The sequence below is a fragment of the Salarias fasciatus genome, chromosome 1 (genome assembly GCF_902148845.1).
Source record: "Salarias fasciatus chromosome 1, fSalaFa1.1, whole genome shotgun sequence".
Taxonomy (NCBI): Eukaryota; Metazoa; Chordata; class Actinopteri; order Blenniiformes; family Blenniidae; genus Salarias; species Salarias fasciatus.
The window spans coordinates 34,245,474-34,268,132 of NC_043745.1; the positions used below are offsets into that span (position 1 = coordinate 34,245,474).

The window sequence follows — 22,659 nt, forward strand, 5'->3', positions numbered from 1 at the left end:
GGAAGAATTATGTTCCCAAAGAGCATCTGTTGAACAGGAGCCAAGTGGACTCCCTCATCCTCTCCGCTGTGGCTGATGTATTGGGTGAAAAGCACTTAAGTGAGCCTCTTTCTCTCTCTCTTTTTTTTGCTGTGTGTGTGTGTTTAGCTGGGATGACAGCAGCTCTGTGAGCAGTGGCATCAGCGACAACATCGACACAGATGATATCAACACCAGCTCCTCCATCTCCTCTTACGCCAACACACCCGCAGCGCAGCGCAAGGGCCTGAACACACAGGTAAGAAAACCATTTTCAGCATTTTCCTTCCTATTTATGGCAAAAAGTTATGAAACAAACCCTTCATGTCTTGAATTGTTCTGACTGAAGCCTGTTCTGTACTTTAGGGGAATGTGGTGTTTTCATGCAAATTAAGGAATTTTTATTGTTCATATTGTTGTGAAGTGGGGCGCACTACACTGACATTACTTCGAGCCTCTTTATTTTACTGAAACTAAAACATGAAAAACATAAGTATTTTGTGACTTTTGTCGGAAAAAAAACAATTATTCCAATTTTCTGTCACTTTTCAGATCAACATATCACTGTTGCTTAAACTAACTGAAGTTCTCAGCTCTGTCCTCTTGTGGTTAACAAAGCCACATTATTGTAGTGATGTTATGAGGCATTAGTGTTCACTGAGTTATTACAGGATTGGGAGAACTCCTCTCCGCAATTAAACAGTAGTTGGTGAAATCGCAACAAAGCCGCTCTTCAAACAGCTTTCAATGAGTCTAAAGCTTAATTCATGTAGTGAGCCTTCTCAAATTGTAACGGCATTACTGATTTCACAATAGCAGTTGGTCCAATTTACAGAAAATGACACTTCTTAAAAGACGAAGGTTAACATGAGGCTGTTAATTCATGACACATATTGTGGATATAGGTTAGTGGTAATGCTAAATGCAGACAGTTTTCTTTAATACTGAGTTAAATTAGGATGAATCCGGCACTCCTACAACAGGAGTTCGGTGAAATGGTAAACATGAGAACAAACATTTGCTAAAGCTAAGAGTCGAGTCATGTGTGAAATAAAGATAAGGAAACTCTGCAAGTGTTTTTTTAATGAGTAAAGGATTTTAACTGTTAGTACTGCTACCGTACTGCTGCTGCTGCATCTATTGAAGTTTTTAAGCATACAAACTGAAAAATCCCGAATTCATTTCATTGTTGGGCTAAAAATGTGATCACCATAGTGCGTACACTGTCAACATACATTTAAAGTTTCATTTAAATGCAGCGTCCGTTAGCGTTGCATTCCCGTGACGATGGAGAAAATATAAACTAAATGTAGATGCTTGTAAAACTGCCGCAACAGTATATTTTAACTCATGCGAGCGAGCATTCATGCTTTTCCAAACTGGGTCTGCGGCGGCATTCCTCTGCATTCACAGAGCAGGAATGTCAGGCGGCCTCTGGGTGGCACAGCTCTGAAATCACAAAAGCTAAAGCTGCTGTTGACGCTGGCTTCAAATCATTAAACACTGATTAAGACGCGCCGGGGAGCAGGAAGCCGAGCGGTGACACAAAAATGTCGTCAGCTGATTCACGTGCGTCTGTGTTGTGGCTGAAGTCGAGCCGGTCGGCATGTGACGTGTGTCCAACACGGGTGGAAACAACAAAGCAGAGCACAAAGGAGTCTTTCTGGCAGCAGAGCTGCCCGACACACTGCGGATTAATAACGGCCGTCTCATTCGTCCGCAGGCCGTCACACGTCGGCCGGACTGTGTCTTTAGGTCTGCGTGCGGCATTTTTGTAGCGTTGCCTCAACAACTGCAGACCTGACTTAAAAGCAGTTGTCAGCCCTCCAACAGCTGTAATTTACTTTGTCAGTTAAATGAGGCCTATGCTGGAGCATCTACATCATACCAGTATTTCAAACGGTGAAAGCTTCTCTAAAGTCTTAAAATAAATTATATAGGAAAAGACCAAGAGTATGCACTAAAAGGTGTTTGTTGCTGTAGAGGTGACATTTTAATGTTTATTGTCAAGCTTTCTACATCCTGGAACTCCACTAGTGTAACTTTTAATCATTCGTGATGTAGGAAATTATTATTTATGTTCTACTGGCCCCTTTTTTTTATTTGCAACTCATCAAACAACCATCCCAACAGAAAACAAAGTTTTAAAGCCTTCACTGGTCTAAAGCTGACCGAGCTAAGCGCTCTTTGTTTTCATGGGCTAATTTCCAGAACGCCCAGTCTGCAGACCTGTAGCATTGAGTGCATGTAATTTGACACCAGCCTCACCTGGTCAGCTGATGCTATTCTCAGAGCAGGTGAAGAATTTCTTGCCAGCTGGTGTGAGCAAGTTTGCGGAGTGCACATAAAGGGATTAACAGCAAAGTGAAGCTTGAGATTTCTTTTATTTACTGAAACATGTTGAATAGGATCAACACTTGAGCTGCCCTGAGTTTGTAGTCAGTATAACCTGCTCAAGGCACAAATGGAAACAAATAAAAAAAAAAAAAACTATTCTTTGTGCTGTTATGTTGCAGCACTTTATTTTGAAATAAAAACATTAAATACTAAAATCTACTCGGTACGTTTTGTTGAATTTTTTCAGCATTTTCTGCACTCAGTCTGATAACGACCATTTCTAGCAATCAGGTGTGATGAAGCAAGGTACGAAATAAAACACACAGACCAGGACTGACCCGGCACACACAGTATTAATACAATATATCAATTCATGACAGAAACAGAGAAGATTTCATAAACATGCATTTCAAATATCTGATTTTTAGTCATTTTGCTCAGTGAAAGGAAAAAAAACTGAACCTTAAAAATAGAAATTAAAGTATTTCTTGTGAGAAAATCTTTCTGAATTCATTCAGGCCCCTAGCAGTCTTGTGTTATGTGACTGTGTGAGTAATAATTTGTTACTTAAGGTTTAATCAACTTTACACAAAAACCCCAAAGGCAGGAAAATCATAAAAAGGAAAAACCTCATTGTGCTCAAATGTTGAAGTAGTTAAAGAGCTTTCTAACAAGTTGCTTGGGCAACGATTCCTGTGATAATAAAATGGAGAGCCATTTAAAGCCACTTGGCAACGTCTTGTAAAAAGCACTCCGCTCAGTAGTTGTAAACCTGTGTGTGTGTGTTTGTGTGTTTGCAGCCTGTAACCGATGCAGAGAAGCACTCTGCCTCCACAGCGGTGCAGCAGGCTTGGTCAGGAGACGAGGTGAAGAGGCCAGACGGCGGGTCAGACAGCGGGGTCAAGATGGAGCCGGCCTCCAAGTGGAGCCGCCGGAACCCCTCCGACATCTCCGACGAGTCCGACAAGGGCGGCTCGGGGAGGAAGACCCCCTCCATGTCCCACACGGGCTCCTGGAGACGGGGCATGAGCGCGCAGGTGGGGGTGACCTCCCCCCGGACGAAAAGCACCAGCAGCAGCGGCTCCACGGGTTCAGTCGGCCTCAAGACCCACAGCTCAGGTAACATCAGCCGTAGAGCCAGCAGGTTCAATCAGCACTGAAAGGTTATTTACAAGGTTTTTTTTGTTGGAATTCAGAACTAATCAGCTCAAACTTCTGATATGCAAGCTAAAAATGACCCTTTCACTCTCTTTTTTACAGTGCTGTTACAGTACATATTTCACAATTGGAATCTGACACATTTCTCTGTTTCTGTAAGACATAAATGTTTGTATTTCGGATTTTGATGCTACAAATCCAAGGTGATTCTATCTCAGTGTTTAACATCAACATAGGAGACTGTTGTTTCATTGCCGTTTATCTTTTGGAACAAATCTATTTGGAATAGAATAATTCTCCTTGAAAGGGTACAAAGGTCATTGTTGTGTATGAATACATGATATGTACTATTAAATTTTATATTTGATCTTTTTTGACTGAAGTGTTTCAAGAATGTAATGGTCTCCAAGTTTGTTTGTTTTTTTTCCCCATTGCATATTTTCGCCTGTATGTATCTACATTAGGAGGCATATGTGTAAATGTTTTTGCCTACATTGTTTTTGTGATCTGCTTCTCGACAAGGGCTATTTTCCTGATTTCAAAGTATCTTTAATGAGAAAAGAAAGAGAAGTGTGACAGGTGTAAAGGGTGATTTCAGGCCTGCGGGAGCCGGTTTTGCTGCTCATGCTGATTTCTTCTGAATACTTTCAAGATAAATGTAGAAATGGTTGCTGGCCTGTTAAAGAAGCCCACAGTTTCTTAACTGTAGATGTGAATCAATCTCAATGTGAAATCATTCGGCCGGATCATTGAAACACATTTTTATGCGTCCTGCAGGGAAGACCGATGACGTCAAGGTGTCGGAGAAAGGCCACCTCTCTCCTCGCTCGAATGGCCTCCACCGCTCGCCGTCAGACGCAGGCCGCAGCAGCGGCGATGAGGCCAAGAAGCAGTCGATTCCCACCAGCCGCACGCCCACCACGAACGCGCTCGCACACACTGTGTCAGACCCGCACTCCCAGGCGCACACACTGACCTCCCGCACCCCGACCAGCACCTTCGGCTTCAAGAAGCAGGGCGCCGGGATGGTCACGATGGTCACCGCCAGCGGCGCCACCATCACCAGTGGCTCCGCCACCCTTGGGAAGCTGCCTAAATCTGGGGCGCGCTCGATTTCCGGAGGACTGAAGTCCGGCGGGCAGGACGGAGGGTCAGCGTTGGGTCACCATGACGACGGCTTCCTGCCCATGAGCGCCCGCTCCACGCTGCAGTACCGCAGCCTGCCGAGGCCAAGCCGCTCCGGAGCGGCGGCCCGCAACGGGAACCGCTCGTCCACCAGCAGCATCGAGGCCGCCGTGCTCTCCGTCACCTCTCAGGGGAAGAACTCCATCGGCACGGCCAAAGCCAACGGCTCCGGCGTCCTGCTGGCCAACCAGACAGACCGGGAGAAGGGGGTCTCGGAGATCGACAACCTCAGGAGCGGCGTGGCGATGCAGGGCGGCGGAGCGGCGACCGTTCCTCTGGCAGGACGGCAGCAGGTTTCCTCGCCTACACTGCGAAGGTGAGCATCTCGGTCTCCTTTTCAGGGTGCGACTTCCTGTGAGATCTGACCCATCCTTCTGGTTTGAGGGAAAAGATTCAGCATATCTGTTACCCTGGGGCAATAGATAAGCTCCCCAGCAGACTAAACACAGCACATTAAAATAAATATTTGTTTTTTTAATCGGAGCAACGAAGGACTGCCAGCTCTCTTTTATCAAGCGCGAAGCTCAATTATCTCGAACCTCAGACGCCCACCCCTGCTCAGACTTTGTCTCAAGCCAAGTTTAAATCTTTGGCTGACTTTCTAATGCCTTTAGTCTGAAAGGCACAAAGAGGCTTTATACAAATGCTCTGACAACTGTCGCTCCTGTTTGCAGCTAATTTTATCATTTAATTTAACTTCTATTGAATTTGAATTATATTAACTTGTTTTCTAATTGAATAAATATTGGTTACCCTCACTTATTCCTTGCAAACACCATAATTTGTTTTGTCTGTGATCCTGCAGACACAAAGACGACGAACTGATGAGCCACCCTGAGTGGGGCTGTCTTGTACAGGCATGACGTTACCCTCATACAGCACACACACACTCACACACACACACACACATCGAAGACCATTTTAGAAGTCGGTAATCATGCCGTCACAGTCAATGCTAAGCAGCGGTGAGTAAGGATCACACGTGTGGGCTTGTTTCGCATGCACACAAATACACACACATCCGATCTCTCTGAGGTTAAATCAGGCCATTGTGAAGGCAGAGGCTGAGCCGGGCTGATCGGCTGCCAGGCCTCAGCCTTGGTGGTGCGGGGGGCAGAGAGAGGGTGTGGTGCGGGGTAACGGGAGCCGAGTCTTACCTCAGCGCTCTGCCCTCATTAATGTGAGGGGAGTGATAACTCTTCAAAGACACGGCGCTGCTATTATCGCCCACCGCGGCTCCAGCCATCACAGCCTGCCACTTAACTCTAACCCAGGATTAGCAAAGCACTGGGAGAGAGTTTTGTGTGTGCGTGTGTATGTGCGTGCACGCTGGCCTTGAGTCATATTTGAGCGTTGAGTCTACCTTTACTGATGACAAGCCTGCAACTGTGTTTCCCACCAGGCCCAGAATAATACTGAGACTTTAGTCTGTTTGTTTCAGGACTGTTTAATTCAAGACTGGTTTTATCAATGAGAACCTCTGAGGCCATTTATTTGTTGGTAAACTTGTTCCAACCATTATAACTTGAAGAGGAATTGTAATTATTTCATTGAAGCCTTTTTTTTTTTTTTTCCTGTTTACCCACATAGAGACAAGATATAGCTTCAAACTGTTTGGTGCTAGATCTTAACTTTTCTAAAAGTTAAGTTGTGTTCTCCTTCACTGTTCACTGTTCTTCCAAAAGAAATAATTTTTTTTGTTAAAATAATTTTCATACCTCTTTCCCTAATGGTGTTGCATCAAAGGAAGTCTTCTTGACCTTGTTTTTTTGGGTGACCCGGGTTCAAAAGCAGGTCGCAGCAGGAACGACATCCAGCGTAAGAACTAGCCAAGTCTCCAGAGCAAGTCTCAACGGCTTTCTGTGGCGACTCCTGTAAAGAGGGAGCAGCCAAATGATTTTCAATGGAGTAGATTACACGCTAAATGCACAATTTAACATTGTGAGCTGGACCCTTTCTTGAAAAACAGAAAACTGCCTCCGTCATTCATGATTTCTTTTTTTGCCCTTTAGCCTAAACGGTGTTGTTTTCTTCCTCCCCCGATGTCACACAGGTTATTTGGTGGGAAGCCCAGTAAACAGGCGCCAATCACCACGGCTGAAAACATGAAGAACTCAACTGTTATCTCTAACCCCCATGCGACTATGAACCATGTGGCCACGGTGCTGGAGTCCCCAGACGGGGGTCTGGGAGGCGGGGACAGTGAGACCAGCAGCCCCCTGTTTGGTGGCAGAGCGCTGGGATCAGGGACGGGAACGCTGGGCAGCGAGCAGGTAAACAAGATAAACAATACAGACAGTGAGCGCTGCATGGTGGTATATCTTCCCTGCTTTGTGAGTTAATTAGTTGTTGGAACAAAGCTGGCACCTTTTATTAGTCACACTTGGAGCAGTTTTTATTTATTTATTTTTCTGTTTTCAGACCAATAAATCATCCCGTTCAGTCTTTCCTGGAGTAGCCAGGTTTATTTCTAGAACTGTGTCACGAGAGCAGACACTGATTCGTTTGTTGTGCTGTTATTTTTAGCCCCACAATCTCCTACTGCCCCTCCACCTTTTAGTTTCTCTGAAAGAGGGTATGATGCTTGTTTTTGTTACTTTCTGACTTCCATTTTCAGAGTCAAAAGACTGTCCAATCATTTTGTTTACATTATCTTTGTAATGAGACATTGAAAATTCATGTTGCCCCAGTAGAAACCCCCAAAATGCATCACATTTTGACCTTTTACTATATTATCACACAAAGCCACCTTGTGTCACATGACACTGTAATGTCAGATGTCTCACACATTGTGGAAATATTTTATTTTTTGCATTGTTGCATTTTCTGAAACTGTATACCAGTTATATCAATACATCAATACATAGTTTACAATATAGTGTGAAACTCCATCACATTTGCAGTTGAAAGCAAGAAAGATGCAACCGGAGTAATTAACATGTACTGTTTATCTTTTAGATCTTTATTTTTTCTCAAGAATGAGTTATGAGTGTGTGCCCTCAGGAAAAGGAAAAAAAAAAGAATCCAAGGATGCTTGTCGATTGGGGTTAAATTACTGTTGTATTTGACTTGGCTGTCTTGACCTCTGATCGAGGCAATTATCTCTGTAGATTATGATGAATAGTTGAATAGATATAAAAAGGTTAGATTTCACTGACTTTGTTTATCGACCTACTTTATAAGAATGCCGTTTGTGGGAATTGATATTTTGTGGGAAGTCGCAAATTGAGAAATTAAAGTATTTGTTGTCAGTGCAAAAAAAAAAAGTTATCTCTTGTTATCCGGCTGCTGTTTTCAAATGTCATGAAGTTTTTTGTTCAGTGACCATATGTCTGTTGAAAATTTCAGCTGCAGTCATGCTGTTCCTGATGCAGAAACAAGTCATTTTTGTTTTAAATGTTTAAACGTTTCAAGCTTTCCAAAATATATGCCAAATACAACAATACAGCAGGTTAAAAGCTAAGACGCAGCTATTATGTACTAATTTACACAGCTTAATGACTTCTCTGCAATTAAACCTGTTCTCGGCCTGGTTTGTGGTTAACTGTCATGCAGCTTCAATAACAGCAGCTGTCAAACCAGCAGGTCAGGTTTGGGGTTAAGTTAAATAATAATAATTTGCTTTTGAGCTTACAGAAGATGAATCTACCTGAGCTGGGCAGGTACGAAGCTGTTTGGAGACATAATGATAAACCTTTGTTTTGGATAAAAGGGTTATTTGTTCCAAGTGTTTATGTGCTTATGATCAGCAGAAATCAAAAAGGGAATCCAAAGGGTATTGTTGGACTCACTGGAGGCGATGTGTTGTTGGGAAACACCCAAGCATGCTCAGTCATGAACGCTCTTCAAGTTCTCACATGATTCATAGGGATGGATTTATCACGCTGGTAATGAATCATTAAGTGATGTGTCTGGGATTGTTTTCAATCGAGCTGATGTGTTATCAGAAAGAACGGCTCACATGACTTCATTTGTCCTGAAGCACAGCCATGGAAAAACTGTTTGTAAATTTTGGCACATTTGTCAAAGTAGCAGACTTTTATCATGGCTTGTGTGATTACAGCACATTTAATATCATCAGTCATAAATGATCAAAAGCGGCCGTTAAGGTTCATTTTTCACCACAAACTGTTGACGTTGGCCTTAATGAAGGCTAATGATGCTCTTCTGTTCATCGTTTGGCTGGTATTCTCTGTTTGAACGCTGATGTCTGATTGAGTTTCATTTTGAACACTACATCAGTGTTTTTGTGGAGTAAAACCTTTTTCAACTAAAGTATTCACTCTTAAAGGTACGGTAGGATTTGAGTAATGCCACTTTTGGGTTCTGGGCAGCAGTCGTGTGTCATTGTTCCTCAGATTAATAATGACTCTGCTGTTAATTGTTGCAGTTTTCATCTTTACCTGCCTGTTCGTATCAGAGCTGCTACGTCTGTTACTGTCCTGAAGGCAGATTGACTCACCACACCATCTAGTGGTATAATGTGGTTTTACAAGACAATTGGTAATGTGTCATCCTCAGGCCTCCAGCCCCGGCTCGGTCTACTCCTCCACCGGACCCTCCAACAGCCTGACGTGGGGGACCACCTTCAGCGGCTCGTCGGTCCCGAGCAGGGAGAGCACGCTGGGTGGGCACGGCGGGGCGAACAGCGTGGGCTTCCCTTCAGTCAGCAGCATGCACACCAGCAGCGAGTCCATCGACATGAGCCTGGGCAGCGCCGGCCACGGGACCCACCGGGAGGACACTCTGTCCGCTCTGGGCCGCACCGGGAGCGTCAAGACCGGCATGTCGGAGAGGTGAGGACACGCCCGTCTCTGGTGTCTGAAGAGCATCAGAATTAAAGTGTCCTTGTGTTTTTTGCCTGCACAAACTTGTATATTCCCTCATGTACTTTATATGAAGTAATACTCCATTACAGTTGAATAAAATCATGGCAGTGGATGCAACCTGGGTTTTTGAAGTTTGGCTTTGAGAGTCTGCCCGTCAGTTTGACTTCACTGTAAAATTCTGGCGAGTCAGGATTAGCAGCCCTTAGTGGATGTGATCTGAGGGGATTTCAGGGTAACTGTGTTGTTGTATGTCACAGTCATGTTTGGCTTTCTGCTTGAAGGGATCCTGTGTTAGTTCCAGTCCTCGGCTGCAGCCACAAATGAAGGGAACTGAAAAATGGAACATTTGACAACAGTCGTCACCATAAACCACTCAGCCTGTACCAACAAAACCCACTAATACTTTAAACTGAGCTTGAGGATGAGCTTTATATAAGAGACTAAATATTTAGAGGTTGCATGGCCCCAATGGTATAATAGGATGTCTGTGTATTTTCCCGTAGTTCACGGAGTTTACAGAATCTGACTCTGGAGCACTCTCTTAATCGTGGATGTAAAACATATTTTACCATTTTGTTACATTATTGGCACATTATGATGTTTTTATTACCTTCAAAATGACTGAATTATTCCATTACTGGCCATTATTACAGTACTATCACTTGCTGCACACAGGCAGCTTTGGTGCCACATGAGGCCTCCGGTCCTCATTCTTTGCAGCTCCTGATTGGTTGCATCTTGTCATATATTTTTATCTCCTCCTGTGTGTTCTGGTTGGAGGGATCAGTCATTCTTTGGTTCTTTAGCTGCAAGAATAACACCTTCGCCTGGTCTCAGCTGGTCACTCCAGATGTACAGTAATGCTATGAATGAGTCATTTAGGGCAACATGCACTCCAAGTTTTCCAGTTTGTTAGTCTGTTTTTGCCTATGATGGAGTTTTGTACATCTTGAAAAACCATATGTCCTGATATCCTGCTGAGTCGTAACATCAAGCCTCCAGAATGGAGGCGGTGCACGAGGCGTCCGTCACGGTGGAGTGTCGCTTCTCGTTAGCCGTCCGCCACCGAGCAGACGCACAGAAGCCTGCGGTGTCCCCAGTTGATTACACAGTAATTGTGGTCTTTGTAGCAGATTCCACCCTGACAGGTTGACTGTGTAACGTGACGGGAATGTCTCAGAGGGAGACCAGCAGCATCTGGAGACACGGCTTTGAGGCCAGCTGACCTCACCCTCGGGTTGAATCTTGCAGTTGATGCCTGTGCTGAAGGTTTTCTTCATCTGCTTTATCCTCTAAAACTTTCTCTCTCTCTCTCTTTGTGTGTGTGTGTGTATGTGTGTGTGTGTGTGTCGTGCGTTTTCCCTCCATCAGTCCTCTCTCCTCCCCCTCCGCTAGCCCTATATTCAGCCGAAACACTCTGCCTCGGAAGCAGGACAGGTAAATGTACCTGTGTGGGATGTTAGAAGCGCTTCTGGTGGAGCAGCTTGTGGAGGTTCCTGCCAAACGGCCGCCTGCTGTCACACAGAGAGCACCACGGAGCCGCCGCCGCCGCCGAGCATCTCCCTCTGCTCGTCTGCGGAGATCTGTGGCTTCTAAAGGAAGCGTGCGGCTCTGTGTGGCAGTTTGTGGTTATTTTTAGGACCTCGAGCTGCTGTGTGAATGGACACTTGTCAGAGCGTAAATGTGAGGTTGTGTGTGTGTGGATGTTGGCAGCTTCAGTGTTTTCATTTAGTGACCTGCTCTCGTCTGTCGTGACCGCTCTCACACTGCCACCTAGTGGTGGAGTGTAGTTACTGGCTCCAGCATGAGATGTTTGTACATGATTTTACCCTGCCGTTTATTTTTATTTTGATGATTCTTGATTTTATATTATTTTTAAACGACTTGTGTATTGTATTTTATTCTTTTAGCATAAAAAAATCTTTTTTATTTTTAAGAATATCCAAAGAACATAAGCTTCTAGGGCTCCATAAAAACCAACTTCACTCTTTTTCAGTCACATGTTCAAAGTTTTTTTCTAAAATATTATACAAAATTGAACAAAGATGATAAACATTCACAAATAACTTGATTAAGCAGTACGATAACTGCTGTTTTTTGAAGAACTCTCCTTGAAAGTGATAGATTGGTAAGTAGGTTGGTATGTAATCTGAAATTGTTGTTGCTGCACCATAGACAATGGAAATAGTGCAGTTAATATACAACATATCTATACCAAATATATGTGTGTGTGTGTGTGTGTGTGTGTGTGTATATATACACACAAATGTAAAACATTTTGTAGTAACAGGAATTACTTATAATATCAATCAGGCAAAGAATGGAATAGAGTAATGTGATAAGAATATAATATAATGTAATATTCATAACAAGCAGTATCAATATTGAAGGATGTAGTATCTTAACGCCATTACTATTGCAACAACACGTCATCAGTAGGGTAAAACTAAGCTGTCTCATAATGGCTTAATGTTATTCTATGTATAAATTTACAATAAAACAACTATGAACAAAGACACATAAAACAGGTATTTTCATTTAAAATATCGTTGTTTGTGCTTTACACTTTCCATCAGACATATTTCATGTGACAAATGACATTGTGTGAGTTCATGTAGTCTGATGGTTACAATCGTCACATTCATTTCACAATATCTCATTATTTGAAGTTTAAATTCAAGTAGCAGTTGGCCTCCGAGTTACCAGACAGATTGCAGGTTAAAGGTGGCGTTAGGTAGGTTTTGAACAGCCACATTTTTCCTTGTGTCCCTGCCTCCTGTGTTTTCCTCTTCTGAAGTGTTTCTCTCCCACAGCGGGACACACTGTGGTAGAAACACTCTGCCTAAGAAGGGACTCAGGTACTGCCTTCACTCCCTGCTGGACACGCTGTGCTTTCGCACTTCCTCTCACCAAAGTGTCTTCTCTCTGTGCATTTTATTTTTCTTTATTATTTCCTGTGTCACTCTTTGAGGCTTGTGCTCACGCTTTTCAAATTGCTTCAGAAGTTTTTGTTTGGCTCAGACTAAGCCCTTGTGTGGTGGTGGTGGTGGTTGTTGTTGGTGTCGCTGTGTTGTGCTTCTGTGAGGAGGCATGCCACTTGTCCCCCGTACCGAGCCGTCACTGTGCTGTGCTGCTACAGGTTTGATGTGGGATTCACCTTCTTGTTGGCTTCTTTTCTGCTTTTTGCCTCCGTTTCCGTTGCTGTTAGCTGACAATCAGTCTCGGTTGGCTCACTGTTGTATCTCTGTTTCATTTTGATTCATCTAATGTGGAATCCTGGCAGCTTAAGCCCAAAAATCACTAATTATTGTGGAGGGGAAAAAATAGAATACAATAAAATTCAATTTACAGCAGAATCCATTCTGCCGCTTTGGTGTGTTGTGTCCTGACTTCCTCCTTGACCCTTTTGTTTACTTCTTGCAGGTACGGGCCGTCACCACAGCTGCGAGGTCACGAGGAGGCCCGTGATTGGCTGCGCTCCCACTCCACCAGCGGGCTGCAGGAGTCGGCCAGCAACTCGCCGTTCTCCCCGGGCTCCAGCCTCACCTCCCCCTCCGGCACCCGCTTCAACTTCGGACAGCTCGGTATGCAGCACCCCACAGTTCACACACACACACACACACACACACACACACACACAGGGTCACACACACTGGGTCAAGGCTGACATGCAGAGCGGCTCGTGCACCATTGGGGGAAAAGTTGAGGCTCGACTCATTGCGAGATTGGACCAACCTTGTGGATGAAAGACGACGTCTGAAAAAAGCCACGGCAACAGTTAGCGCCAAAGAGTCTTTTTACTTTGCTAAATTAAACAATAATGTATATTTTCTTCCGTCATTTGTACATTTTGAGCGTCGGTTTTTCAACTAGTCGGTTTTTCAACTTGTAGTAGGTATTATGGCGTATTGATGGCCTAGAGTTTGAAGAAGTAGGCTTTAGATCCTTGACCTCCACTATAACAACATGCAAACTCCGGGGTTTTTTGACTGAATCCTCAGCATTGTTCCAACCACGCCGCCTTGAATACACTCGTATGTGACTGTAACTATGTGTCATCATCTCGGCAGCGTCGAGTCCCACCTCAGCCGCCCAGATCAACCTGGCAGGGATGCGCAACAACAGCCTGACCAACCAAGACGCTCCTTTTGACCCCAGCGACAACCGGCTGAGAAACTCCTGCATGTCGCTGGACGAGAAGACTCGCACCATGAGCCGGTCCGGCTCCTTCAGGGACGGCTTCGAAGAAGGTAAAACAAACAAATTATCATGTTTGTTAAAGTACCAGCTGCTTCCAAGACCTTCCTACCCTTGTCTGAACTGCGAAGCCCACCCCTCTTCCTCATTTCACATCCTCACGCTGAAGAATGATTTTTCCATTTGTTTAGAGGACATTAGAACGGATTACAACCGCCTCTCTCCAAAAAGCCTTTCATCTCCTTAGAAATACATAATCAGCTTTGCTTTGGCTTTGTTATTTTCCTAAGCTTGTTTATTGGGAAAAAGTACCCAGCGGTGCTTTTTCCCACCAGCTCAGGGAGTCTCGTCAATCCTCGGAGCCACTGAAACACAGCGCTATAATTTAGAGGAACAAAACACACGGGGAGGAGGGGGAGGCCAAAGTGATCCAGTGAATGGAAAGAACAAATCAGCTTTCTGTAAGTGGAATAACATCAGTGAACTCGCAGTAAGTCACAAGATAAACTCTTCAGCGTAACACAAGTTTTTCAGTATGTCTCTCATCCAGACAACTTTCTCCCATAGCATTCTGGGAGAATGTAGAACAAAAACTTTCTCCCCCATATAAACACCACCCACTGGTTTTACACCTGGACCCAAACACAGACTGGAGTGATGGACGTGTGTTCTTTATTTCACCCGTTGAATCGAAGAGCCAACATGAAAGCTTAATTTATTCCTTGAATCTCCAGACTGAGTAGCATCCTCATTCTTTCCCTCTGAGAAAACCTGTGTATGATTGTATGCGTCACCTTTGAAAATCTGACTGCATGATGATTTAAACAACCGTTTGATGTTTGTAGTTTTGAGATGAAACAGTTTAAACTGATGATCAAAACAGGGAATCAGTACAAGGAAACAACTGAGACACTTCAGTATTTCTATTTTGATAAAACAAATTCATGATTCCTCTCTTGTTTTAACTCCTGGACTACTGAAGATGGCATGAAGAGTCTATTGTTTGAAAGATATAAGTATATATAAAGTATATAACTCAGTTCAATTTGACTTCACCATTATACTCTGAAACAAAAGTCACTGTTATATCATTTGTCTATTGTAGGGCTCACTTCGAAAGATGTAAACCTCAATCAAACCTGTTGAGTAGGAAATGGATTTTCTAGACATTTCCTGGTAGCTCACGCCTAATGTGCACATGTACCAAAGGGCAGGTGCAAACTCCTTATTACCGTGATTATCCCCCCGACCCCCCGTAGCAGATCCACCTCGTTCTTGATCCGAGCTCCGTGAGTCTGTCTTCCCTTTCAGACTAGCAGATAATTACAGGGATCAGACGGAGAGGTGCGAGAGAGAACGTGGTGACATTCAAGAAACCTCCGTATGACTTTCCAACTCTCCCACTCTCACCTTCTGCTTTGTGTGTGTGAATGTGGGATCTCAGTGTTTAAGTCCATGAGGACATGCACTTTGTGTGTATTTTTGTGTGTGTGTAAAGTGTAGAGTTACACAGCTGGCGCTTGATTGACATAACAAAAGTCACATCCTCCACCCAACACTTTGTCGGACCCGTCCTCATTGAGAGCAACGCGACAATACACTGTCACATCATCCTTTAAGCCCCCAAACCCTCTTTTCTTTACCTTCACGTGTTTTCACCCCATCCTGTCCGACCACACTCACTTCAAGACGCCTCATGAGAATGTGATGCATTTGTTTTCTCCTTATTTTTATCGTAAATGGGGAATATTTTGAGAAGTCTTTGTTTCATATTTATCCACATGAATGAGCAGTAGTTAATATTATATCAAGACTCAAGATGATTAACAGAGAAAAATAAGACAATCTGCTGATTGTGTCCTCAGAAAGATTGAATTCATTTATAAAATGAAAAAATAGCTGAATTGACAAAACATCAGGAACAACAGTGAGATTAGGAAATTTCATTAGGAGACGATATTGACTTATTTTCAATTAATGATAATCCATCCTATTCAAAGGCGCTTTTCACGATCTCCGTATTGTGACGGTGGGAATTCATTTGATTAATTTTACTCATTGTTTAATGATTTTATTAAATTATTCCTAATGTAACATCTTGTTTTCTGATCATTTTTTAGTATTCATTATTGTTGTTGCTGTCAATAATATACTTAAGTGGTTTATTGTCCTTTCATAGAAAATGCAGACTTTCCCAGTATTTCCCACAAGTTTTAATAAGACTTCGAAAACGGCATTCAGCTTGTCTGCAGTCAATTGTATCGTTCATTTTCTGTGGCTCTCAGCACTCTGTCCTGTCTGGACCAGCTACAGATAAAAGTGAGTCTTCAGTCAACTCATGTCCGCTGGTTTTGCAGCTAATAAGTGAACAAATAGATGGGCTGGGATCGGCGCGACCTCTGGCCCTGCTGCTGACGTCAGGCTGCTGATCTGCTCTGATCTGCTCTCAGGCAGGAAACACAGCCGGCCTTGTTTCCCTGCTTCTGATGTGTGATTAGCAGCAGAGTCATTAACTGAGTAATTCTTGGGCTGTCATTAGCTGCACCACTGTGAGGTGAAGGAGTTTTTTTCTCTCTTTTTTTTTTTTTTTTTGCCTTTATGACTGCAGTAATTACTTTCCGGTCGGGGTGGCCGGTCGAGTCGGGGCAGGCAGGAGGAACTGGGAGAGCAGGGCTGGAGATGACTGGGTGGTTTGCGTAGGAAGACTGTGGGAGGTCTGTTGACAATCAGGTTAATGTGTGTACAGATGTATTTTCTAATCCTCTTCTTTTTACTTGCGGGTTTTGTCTCCTCAGTCCACGGATCATCCCTGTCTCTGGTCTCCAGCACTTCTTCCATTTACTCCACGGTGAGTTCAGACACACTCGGTCTTCATCTGATGTGTCTTTGTGTTTTTCATTCAGCTTCACAGTGACTCAGTTATTGGGATCAAGGTTACCACATGACCGCAACATCCCAACAATTCAATCCCAACCAGATCCGACCCCGACACACTCCCACCACTGCCTCTCCCTCCTTAACTATAAGTTTTCATGCTCCAAGTGTCATTTAAGCGTCCAATGTTTCTTTTAACGCCATGACTCTAGTTAATCCCAACTAATAAAAATACAAACTTTTTTGAAGTCCAGTTAAATAGAGATTTAGCATTCATTTGACAGAATTAGTTTTGAACTTTCTGAGGCTGGTGTCTAATTACTAGCACTAATGAGAGGTGCATTCTGGGAAGTATGTGCTGACCTTCACACTCCCCAGGCTTGAAGCACCCCACTGACCCACAGTCCTCCATCTGAGCCCTGATAGCAAATTATACTCTTAGATTAACAGATCTTAATGTTTCCAAAGAATCTAACACTAAATAACCAATTTACCACTGAAAACTCTTCAAGATTTGGGAATTTTTCATGAAATACATTCAAAAATAGTGTAGAAATTCTGCTGCATGTCTCAAGTTTAGGCACAGTCTTAACAGTGCTGTCATCAGTGGATTTCCTGGAAATAGAAAAATTCTGATTAATTATTGATTTGAATTGAGGTAAACATAAAGTCAGACTCCGCTCATGAAATCAGTCTGTTTCTGAAGCAGCACTCCATAAGCAACTTCTAATTTTCACATTTACTATTGCACTTCTCTCAGCTCCTGTAGTTTGAGCACGAGAAGAAAGTCAAACATCTTCATATTAAATTCACCAAAAAAAAAAAAAGAGAGAAATAAGTGCCTGCACATTTTAAAGCAAAGGTTTTCCTCATTTTATGAAACTCCACGTGGACACTAGAGAAACCAGTTTCTGAAATGATGAAATATAGATTCTTATTTCAGTTGAAAAACACTCTTTCACCCAGATATCTGACGTGTGATCAGACAGGCAGACTGGAGACACGCCCACAGACATTACAGCCAATCACTGCAGCTGCAGTCACAAGCTGCTCCTCCCTCTGGCTGGGTTTACTCACCTGAGCAGGTGAAACAGGAAAAAAAACTCTCACATACTGACTGGTCCGTCGCACCGGAGAGTCACGGGTTTAAAATGAAAGAGGGAGTGAAGGGAGGGGAGGTCAACATGATGGGCACTTTATCCCTGACTGGCACCGTCACTCCCTGGCAACTAACGGTAAGACTGACAAACACTGGACTTATTAAATACAGCTGTACGATTTACTGAAGCTCATAAAATCTGTTTTTATGACATGTCTGATTGTATTTAATTTTCTCAAACATCAATTTTGATGTGGCGTTCATGTGAGAACACTGTAGAAAAAAAGTCCATCTGCTTCTATATTGTCATGTATTTCAATATTTGTTCAAGAATATTTTCTAATATGTTATGTGATTTTTTTTTTTTTTCAAGCAAAATGTCTTAACATTGTTTCTAAGCATTGATTATATTTGAATTTGAATGAGTTGCTGGTTTAAAGTGAGATCTGTGTTTTCGTCTGTGTTTCGAAGGCGTTATTGGTGTGTATCCAGGCTCATGTTGTGATCAGTGTGTGAATGGCAGCTGGGTGTGGGTGTGTTGACCAGGGACCGGTCGCACTTTGGAAACCACACAAACACATGTGCTCACATGCTGGTTCACACACAAACACATCAGAACCGGTTGTAGTAATTAGTGGCTGGTTGGTGAAACTTTGTGAAATCACTTAATTATGAGCTGCTTCTGTAACAACATAGCCGCCGAAAGATCAATTTGTTCTTGTACATAAGCAGGGATCACATATTTCACTATGGCTATGCTTTTTAATTTTAAATTTTCAAAGGTAATGCAATTCTTAAAATGATTTTAGTCCATTTATTGATTATTAAGGAAGCAGGACGTTTAGAAAAACAGTAGTAAAGTAGCATAAACTAGAATAATTGCATAAATGTGTTCAGCATTTTAATGAACTAGCTTCTAATTGGGCCCTGACACACATTTCCTGGATGTGAGTTCAGCACCCGGTGCAGGATGTTTACATGTAAATGTGGGTGTTGTGCATGTTTCAGTGTTTTGATGAACAGCAGCAGGGTGGGAGCGCTTGTTTTGCTCACTTCACATGTATCCGCAACCCTGTCTTTTCTTACTATTGTCCCATGTACAGCCGGGGAAGACAAAGAGACTCACGCACACACTGACATGTCAGTGAAATGCCTTCAGGAGGATATCTCTGTTTTCCAGACACGTTACACCAGACGATATCCTGCACGTTTTATAAAGCTCATCTCCACGCTGCTAATAAATCAAACAGGACTGACGACGTGACGGAGCCGCTCTTCTTTTTCATTAGAGCGTTGGGGGATTTTGTGCATGCTAATGACTTTCTCTTCTTCTGCCGTTTGTTTTCCAGAATGAGGAGAAGTCTCAGTCGGAGGTAAGCATCAGCCCGCCCACGGCTTCTTCTATCCTCTTTAATTTTCTAATTGCAGCAAACTGAACTTGTCAGAACACGGGGAGGCGTTTTCTCACTTGTATCCTGTTACACATGTAACTTTATTGTGACTGACCCTGTAACAGGCTCTTGTTCCCGTCTGAACACCTGTGTACACCTGTACCTGCTCTTTTATGCATTTGCTACGTTTCATCTCTTCACCCCGAACATATCTGCCCTCCTATCTTGGAGCCTCCCTCGCTTGTTGCTGCAGTTTTTTTTTTTTTTTTTTCTTACTTGGTTGTGTGTCTGGATGTGTGTGCGTGTCTGGCATTGCATGCTTTTGTGGCGCAGACGTGTGCTTTTGTATTGGTGCTTTTTGATGTTGGGTTTCTTTTCCGTCCTCAGATCCGCAAGCTGCGGCGGGAGCTGGACGCCTCCCAGGAAAAAGTTTCTGCTCTGACGACACAGCTGAGCGCAAATGTGAGTGAACAAACCCTTCAATTAATCCAAAAAAAACCCACCAAAGCAAACACATGTGTGATACTTTATAAAGATTTATCATGACATGCACTGTCATGTATATCTTGTATTTCAATGATTAATGTCAAATACAGTTTTCAAAAACAACAAATAATGTGATTTATTGGTAACATATATTCATGACCCTATCCTTGGGTCAATAAAAAAATGATAAATCACAAAAAAAGAATCTTGCTTTGAAAATTAGTAACTGCAAAACAAGTTTTAGAGAAATTCAAGAGATCTGTCCTGAATACACATTCACTACTGTCACCACAGGCACAGAAGTGGAATTACTTGAGTTTACCGCATTGCCAGTGTCAAGACTTTTGACCTCGTCATATTAGCATCTTTGTTAGATAACAAATGAATTATTGGGATGGCAATAAGTTGTGTAAACCCTCTTTCCTATTTGTAAACATTCAGTGTTCTGGCTCTAAATGTAGCCGAACTGACAATGTCTGCACCATGAGCAGGTCGATAGGCCATCATACCATGAAAACAGAGAAACGGGCGGTCACACTCGCACCTGAAGGGTGTTTAGAGTCACAGATGAGCCTCATGCATTGTTTTGGACTGTAAGAGGAAACCGGAGTACCTGGAGAAAACGTGCAGGTAAAGGGGGGATATGTCAAATACACACAATGACTTCAACAAGTTACTCTTTCAGTGTAGCAGAAGTACAAACCGTGACGCCACAGTGCATCAGAATTCTCATAAACAGTTTTATTGATTCAAACTGCACTTCTGTACCTATTTGGCTGTGAGTACAAGCATTCGAACAGCCGTAAATAGATTGCACATGCAGTGATCGATATGTTATAACCTGAAGCAGACTGAAGTTTTATGGAAGAATCAGACTGTGCCTATAAAACCTGGAACTCTGTCTCTGTCACGCACCCAAACATCTCCCGTACACAGGCGAGAACATTTACTTGTGCTCCACAGAGAGCTCCCACAGAGCGCTTTGCTCTCAGAAGGTATAATTTTGCCACTGGCACAACCTTCAGATGAATCTCTTAAAGCATCTGGAGAGACAATCCTTTCCGCCACCTTTCCTGCTGCTCTGCACAAGTCCCGCCACGCTTAGCTTGTAATCTGCAGCCGCAGTCGGGACACGCCGCTGCTTTCCCCGTGCATCAGAGATATGGGAAGAAGGCAAAAGGTGTTAGATTACAACGGGGAGTCAAGTCTGTGCACACTGCTGACGGACCGGCACAGATGTGGCCTGGAGATTTATGGTTAATGACGCCTGGATGCGGCGAGCGCGGCTGCAAGTGTTGAGAGAGAGAAGCCGACGCAAACTGGTGGTCGAGCTGAAGTTCTGAATAGACGGGGGCTTTTCTCAAATATTTGATTACACACCAATGACAGATGATGAATTACACGAACACGCCTTCGGCCCCCGAGGCCGAGAATTTAAGAAGAGCTGGTGGAGCTGAAAGTCAGCAGTCAGTCAACACTTCGCTCTGCTCTTGTACACACTTCGGCTGGCACGCCGAGTACAATACAGTGACGGATGATCCGACTCACGCTTCTTCATCCGACGTGTTTGAATTGCAGGACAGCTGTCATCTCAAATGTTTATATTCACTCTATTATTTTCTTTTCCTTCTGCATGCTCGACTTGTTTTGTGCTCGACCAACCACAAGCTTACTTCATAAACATTAAGCACCAAGGCATGTCTAATTCACAATGACGATAGATTATGTTGCATTATTTGTTAAATAATGTCATTTTTTACATTTTGTGACTGTTTTTAGCGGCAATAGCAAATTGAACACCAGCAGTTGATAAATACACTATTTTGAATTCAGTTTGAACTCAGGATTTCACCTGCATACTTCTTAAAATCGTAACTCCAGGACTTGAATATGATGAAATTCAAAAGCTACCACAAACCAGGGAAATAGGTCTTTGTGTGAACTCCGACTGTATGATGGTTCAGTCACACACAGGGTGTGTCACACTTCTCAGTACCATTAAACCCACATAGTAATGTCTAACATTGAATACTGCATACATTTTAGCAATTCTCCATTCAAGAAATCAAAACAAATCCTTTCATAAGTGGTTTAAAACACCCACAGATGGAGAAAGGCCTCTTAATAGATATAATAATGCCATCTAAATGGTTTTTAACAGTGCAGTTTGACAACCTTCTGATGCTCAGTATGAATAAAAACTTCTGAAATACGCAATTACAATAAAACTGTTACGGCAAAAACCAAAAACATTATAAACTGATAAAATACATTTCAACACATTGCAGAGTATCATTTTGCGCCGCTCTGCTGCAGATAAGCAGTGCTTATGAATATTTTTTGTTCCTTCTTTATCAACACTTCTGTTGATAAAGAAAATTAGAAGCCTCACGAATGACAATAAACCTCCTCAGAAGTTCTGTTTTTCATTTTTCCTGAAACAAAAGACTTTCATTTTAGGTGTCCACATGAAATCAGTGTTTCTTATTGTCCAAGACTTCCCCTTTTCAGTGGGATTTTCCCATGTCTTGCTTACAGAATTCAGACACTGACCATTTAATTACTTACAGGTGACAGGTTAAATTATGAGATATGGAGTAATTCAGTTGACAAACTAAAGTGAAATTCATTTATTCAAGTCTGAAGTTTTCCACCTCGACCGGCGATGTATTGTCATGTGAGAAATCTGTGTGCACGGCCACAAAATTATGATTTTCTGAAAGGTACAATCCTCCATAACAGAGGTGCTGAAGAACTCCGAGCTGCTCCAGACTGCTGGTTCAGATAAGAGAGTCCTTGCCTTTTTTTCCTTTGGAGGTTCCCCAGATTGCCTCTAAAAAAGGCTGCAGAACATCTCTCTGCTCAAACAATACACTGAAGCCAAACTCTCACAGATTTCAGTTTTATTCTGTTTTATTTGAGTAAAGGGCAAAATATACAAATAAAAGGCACATTTTTAAAATTTGTGACAACATGAACTGAGTAGGTGTAATCTGAAGCCAATTCAAATGGTCATTTTTAGACCTAATTCCACTTAGAAAATGTTGCAAACCCAAATGATTTGGAAAAGTCTTAGTTAAGTAAA

At 42.9% G+C, this 22,659-nt stretch overlaps 1 protein-coding gene and 1 long non-coding RNA gene across 2 annotated transcripts in view; one reads left to right on the forward strand and one right to left on the reverse strand.

Annotated features, from left to right (window-relative positions):
* The window catches only part of nav2a (neuron navigator 2a), a 111,909-nt gene that overhangs the window by 76,637 nt on the left and 12,613 nt on the right, over window positions 1–22,659 (forward strand). Inside the window, exons 13-24 of the mRNA XM_030096689.1 lie at window positions 148–277; window positions 3,156–3,474; window positions 4,291–5,014; window positions 6,752–6,971; window positions 9,220–9,494; window positions 10,899–10,964; window positions 12,341–12,385; window positions 12,951–13,111; window positions 13,598–13,777; window positions 16,520–16,572; window positions 19,047–19,070; window positions 19,476–19,550. Coding sequence (XP_029952549.1) covers window positions 148–277; window positions 3,156–3,474; window positions 4,291–5,014; window positions 6,752–6,971; window positions 9,220–9,494; window positions 10,899–10,964; window positions 12,341–12,385; window positions 12,951–13,111; window positions 13,598–13,777; window positions 16,520–16,572; window positions 19,047–19,070; window positions 19,476–19,550 — 2,272 coding nt within the window. The remainder of the gene's footprint in view (window positions 1–147; window positions 278–3,155; window positions 3,475–4,290; window positions 5,015–6,751; window positions 6,972–9,219; window positions 9,495–10,898; window positions 10,965–12,340; window positions 12,386–12,950; window positions 13,112–13,597; window positions 13,778–16,519; window positions 16,573–19,046; window positions 19,071–19,475; window positions 19,551–22,659) is intronic.
* LOC115392298 (uncharacterized) lies at window positions 14,078–17,824 on the reverse strand. Its single transcript, XR_003931839.1, has 3 exons — window positions 17,741–17,824; window positions 14,371–14,373; window positions 14,078–14,089 (listed from the first exon to the last, which is right to left on the reverse strand). It is a non-coding gene; the product is annotated as an uncharacterized LOC115392298 (long non-coding RNA).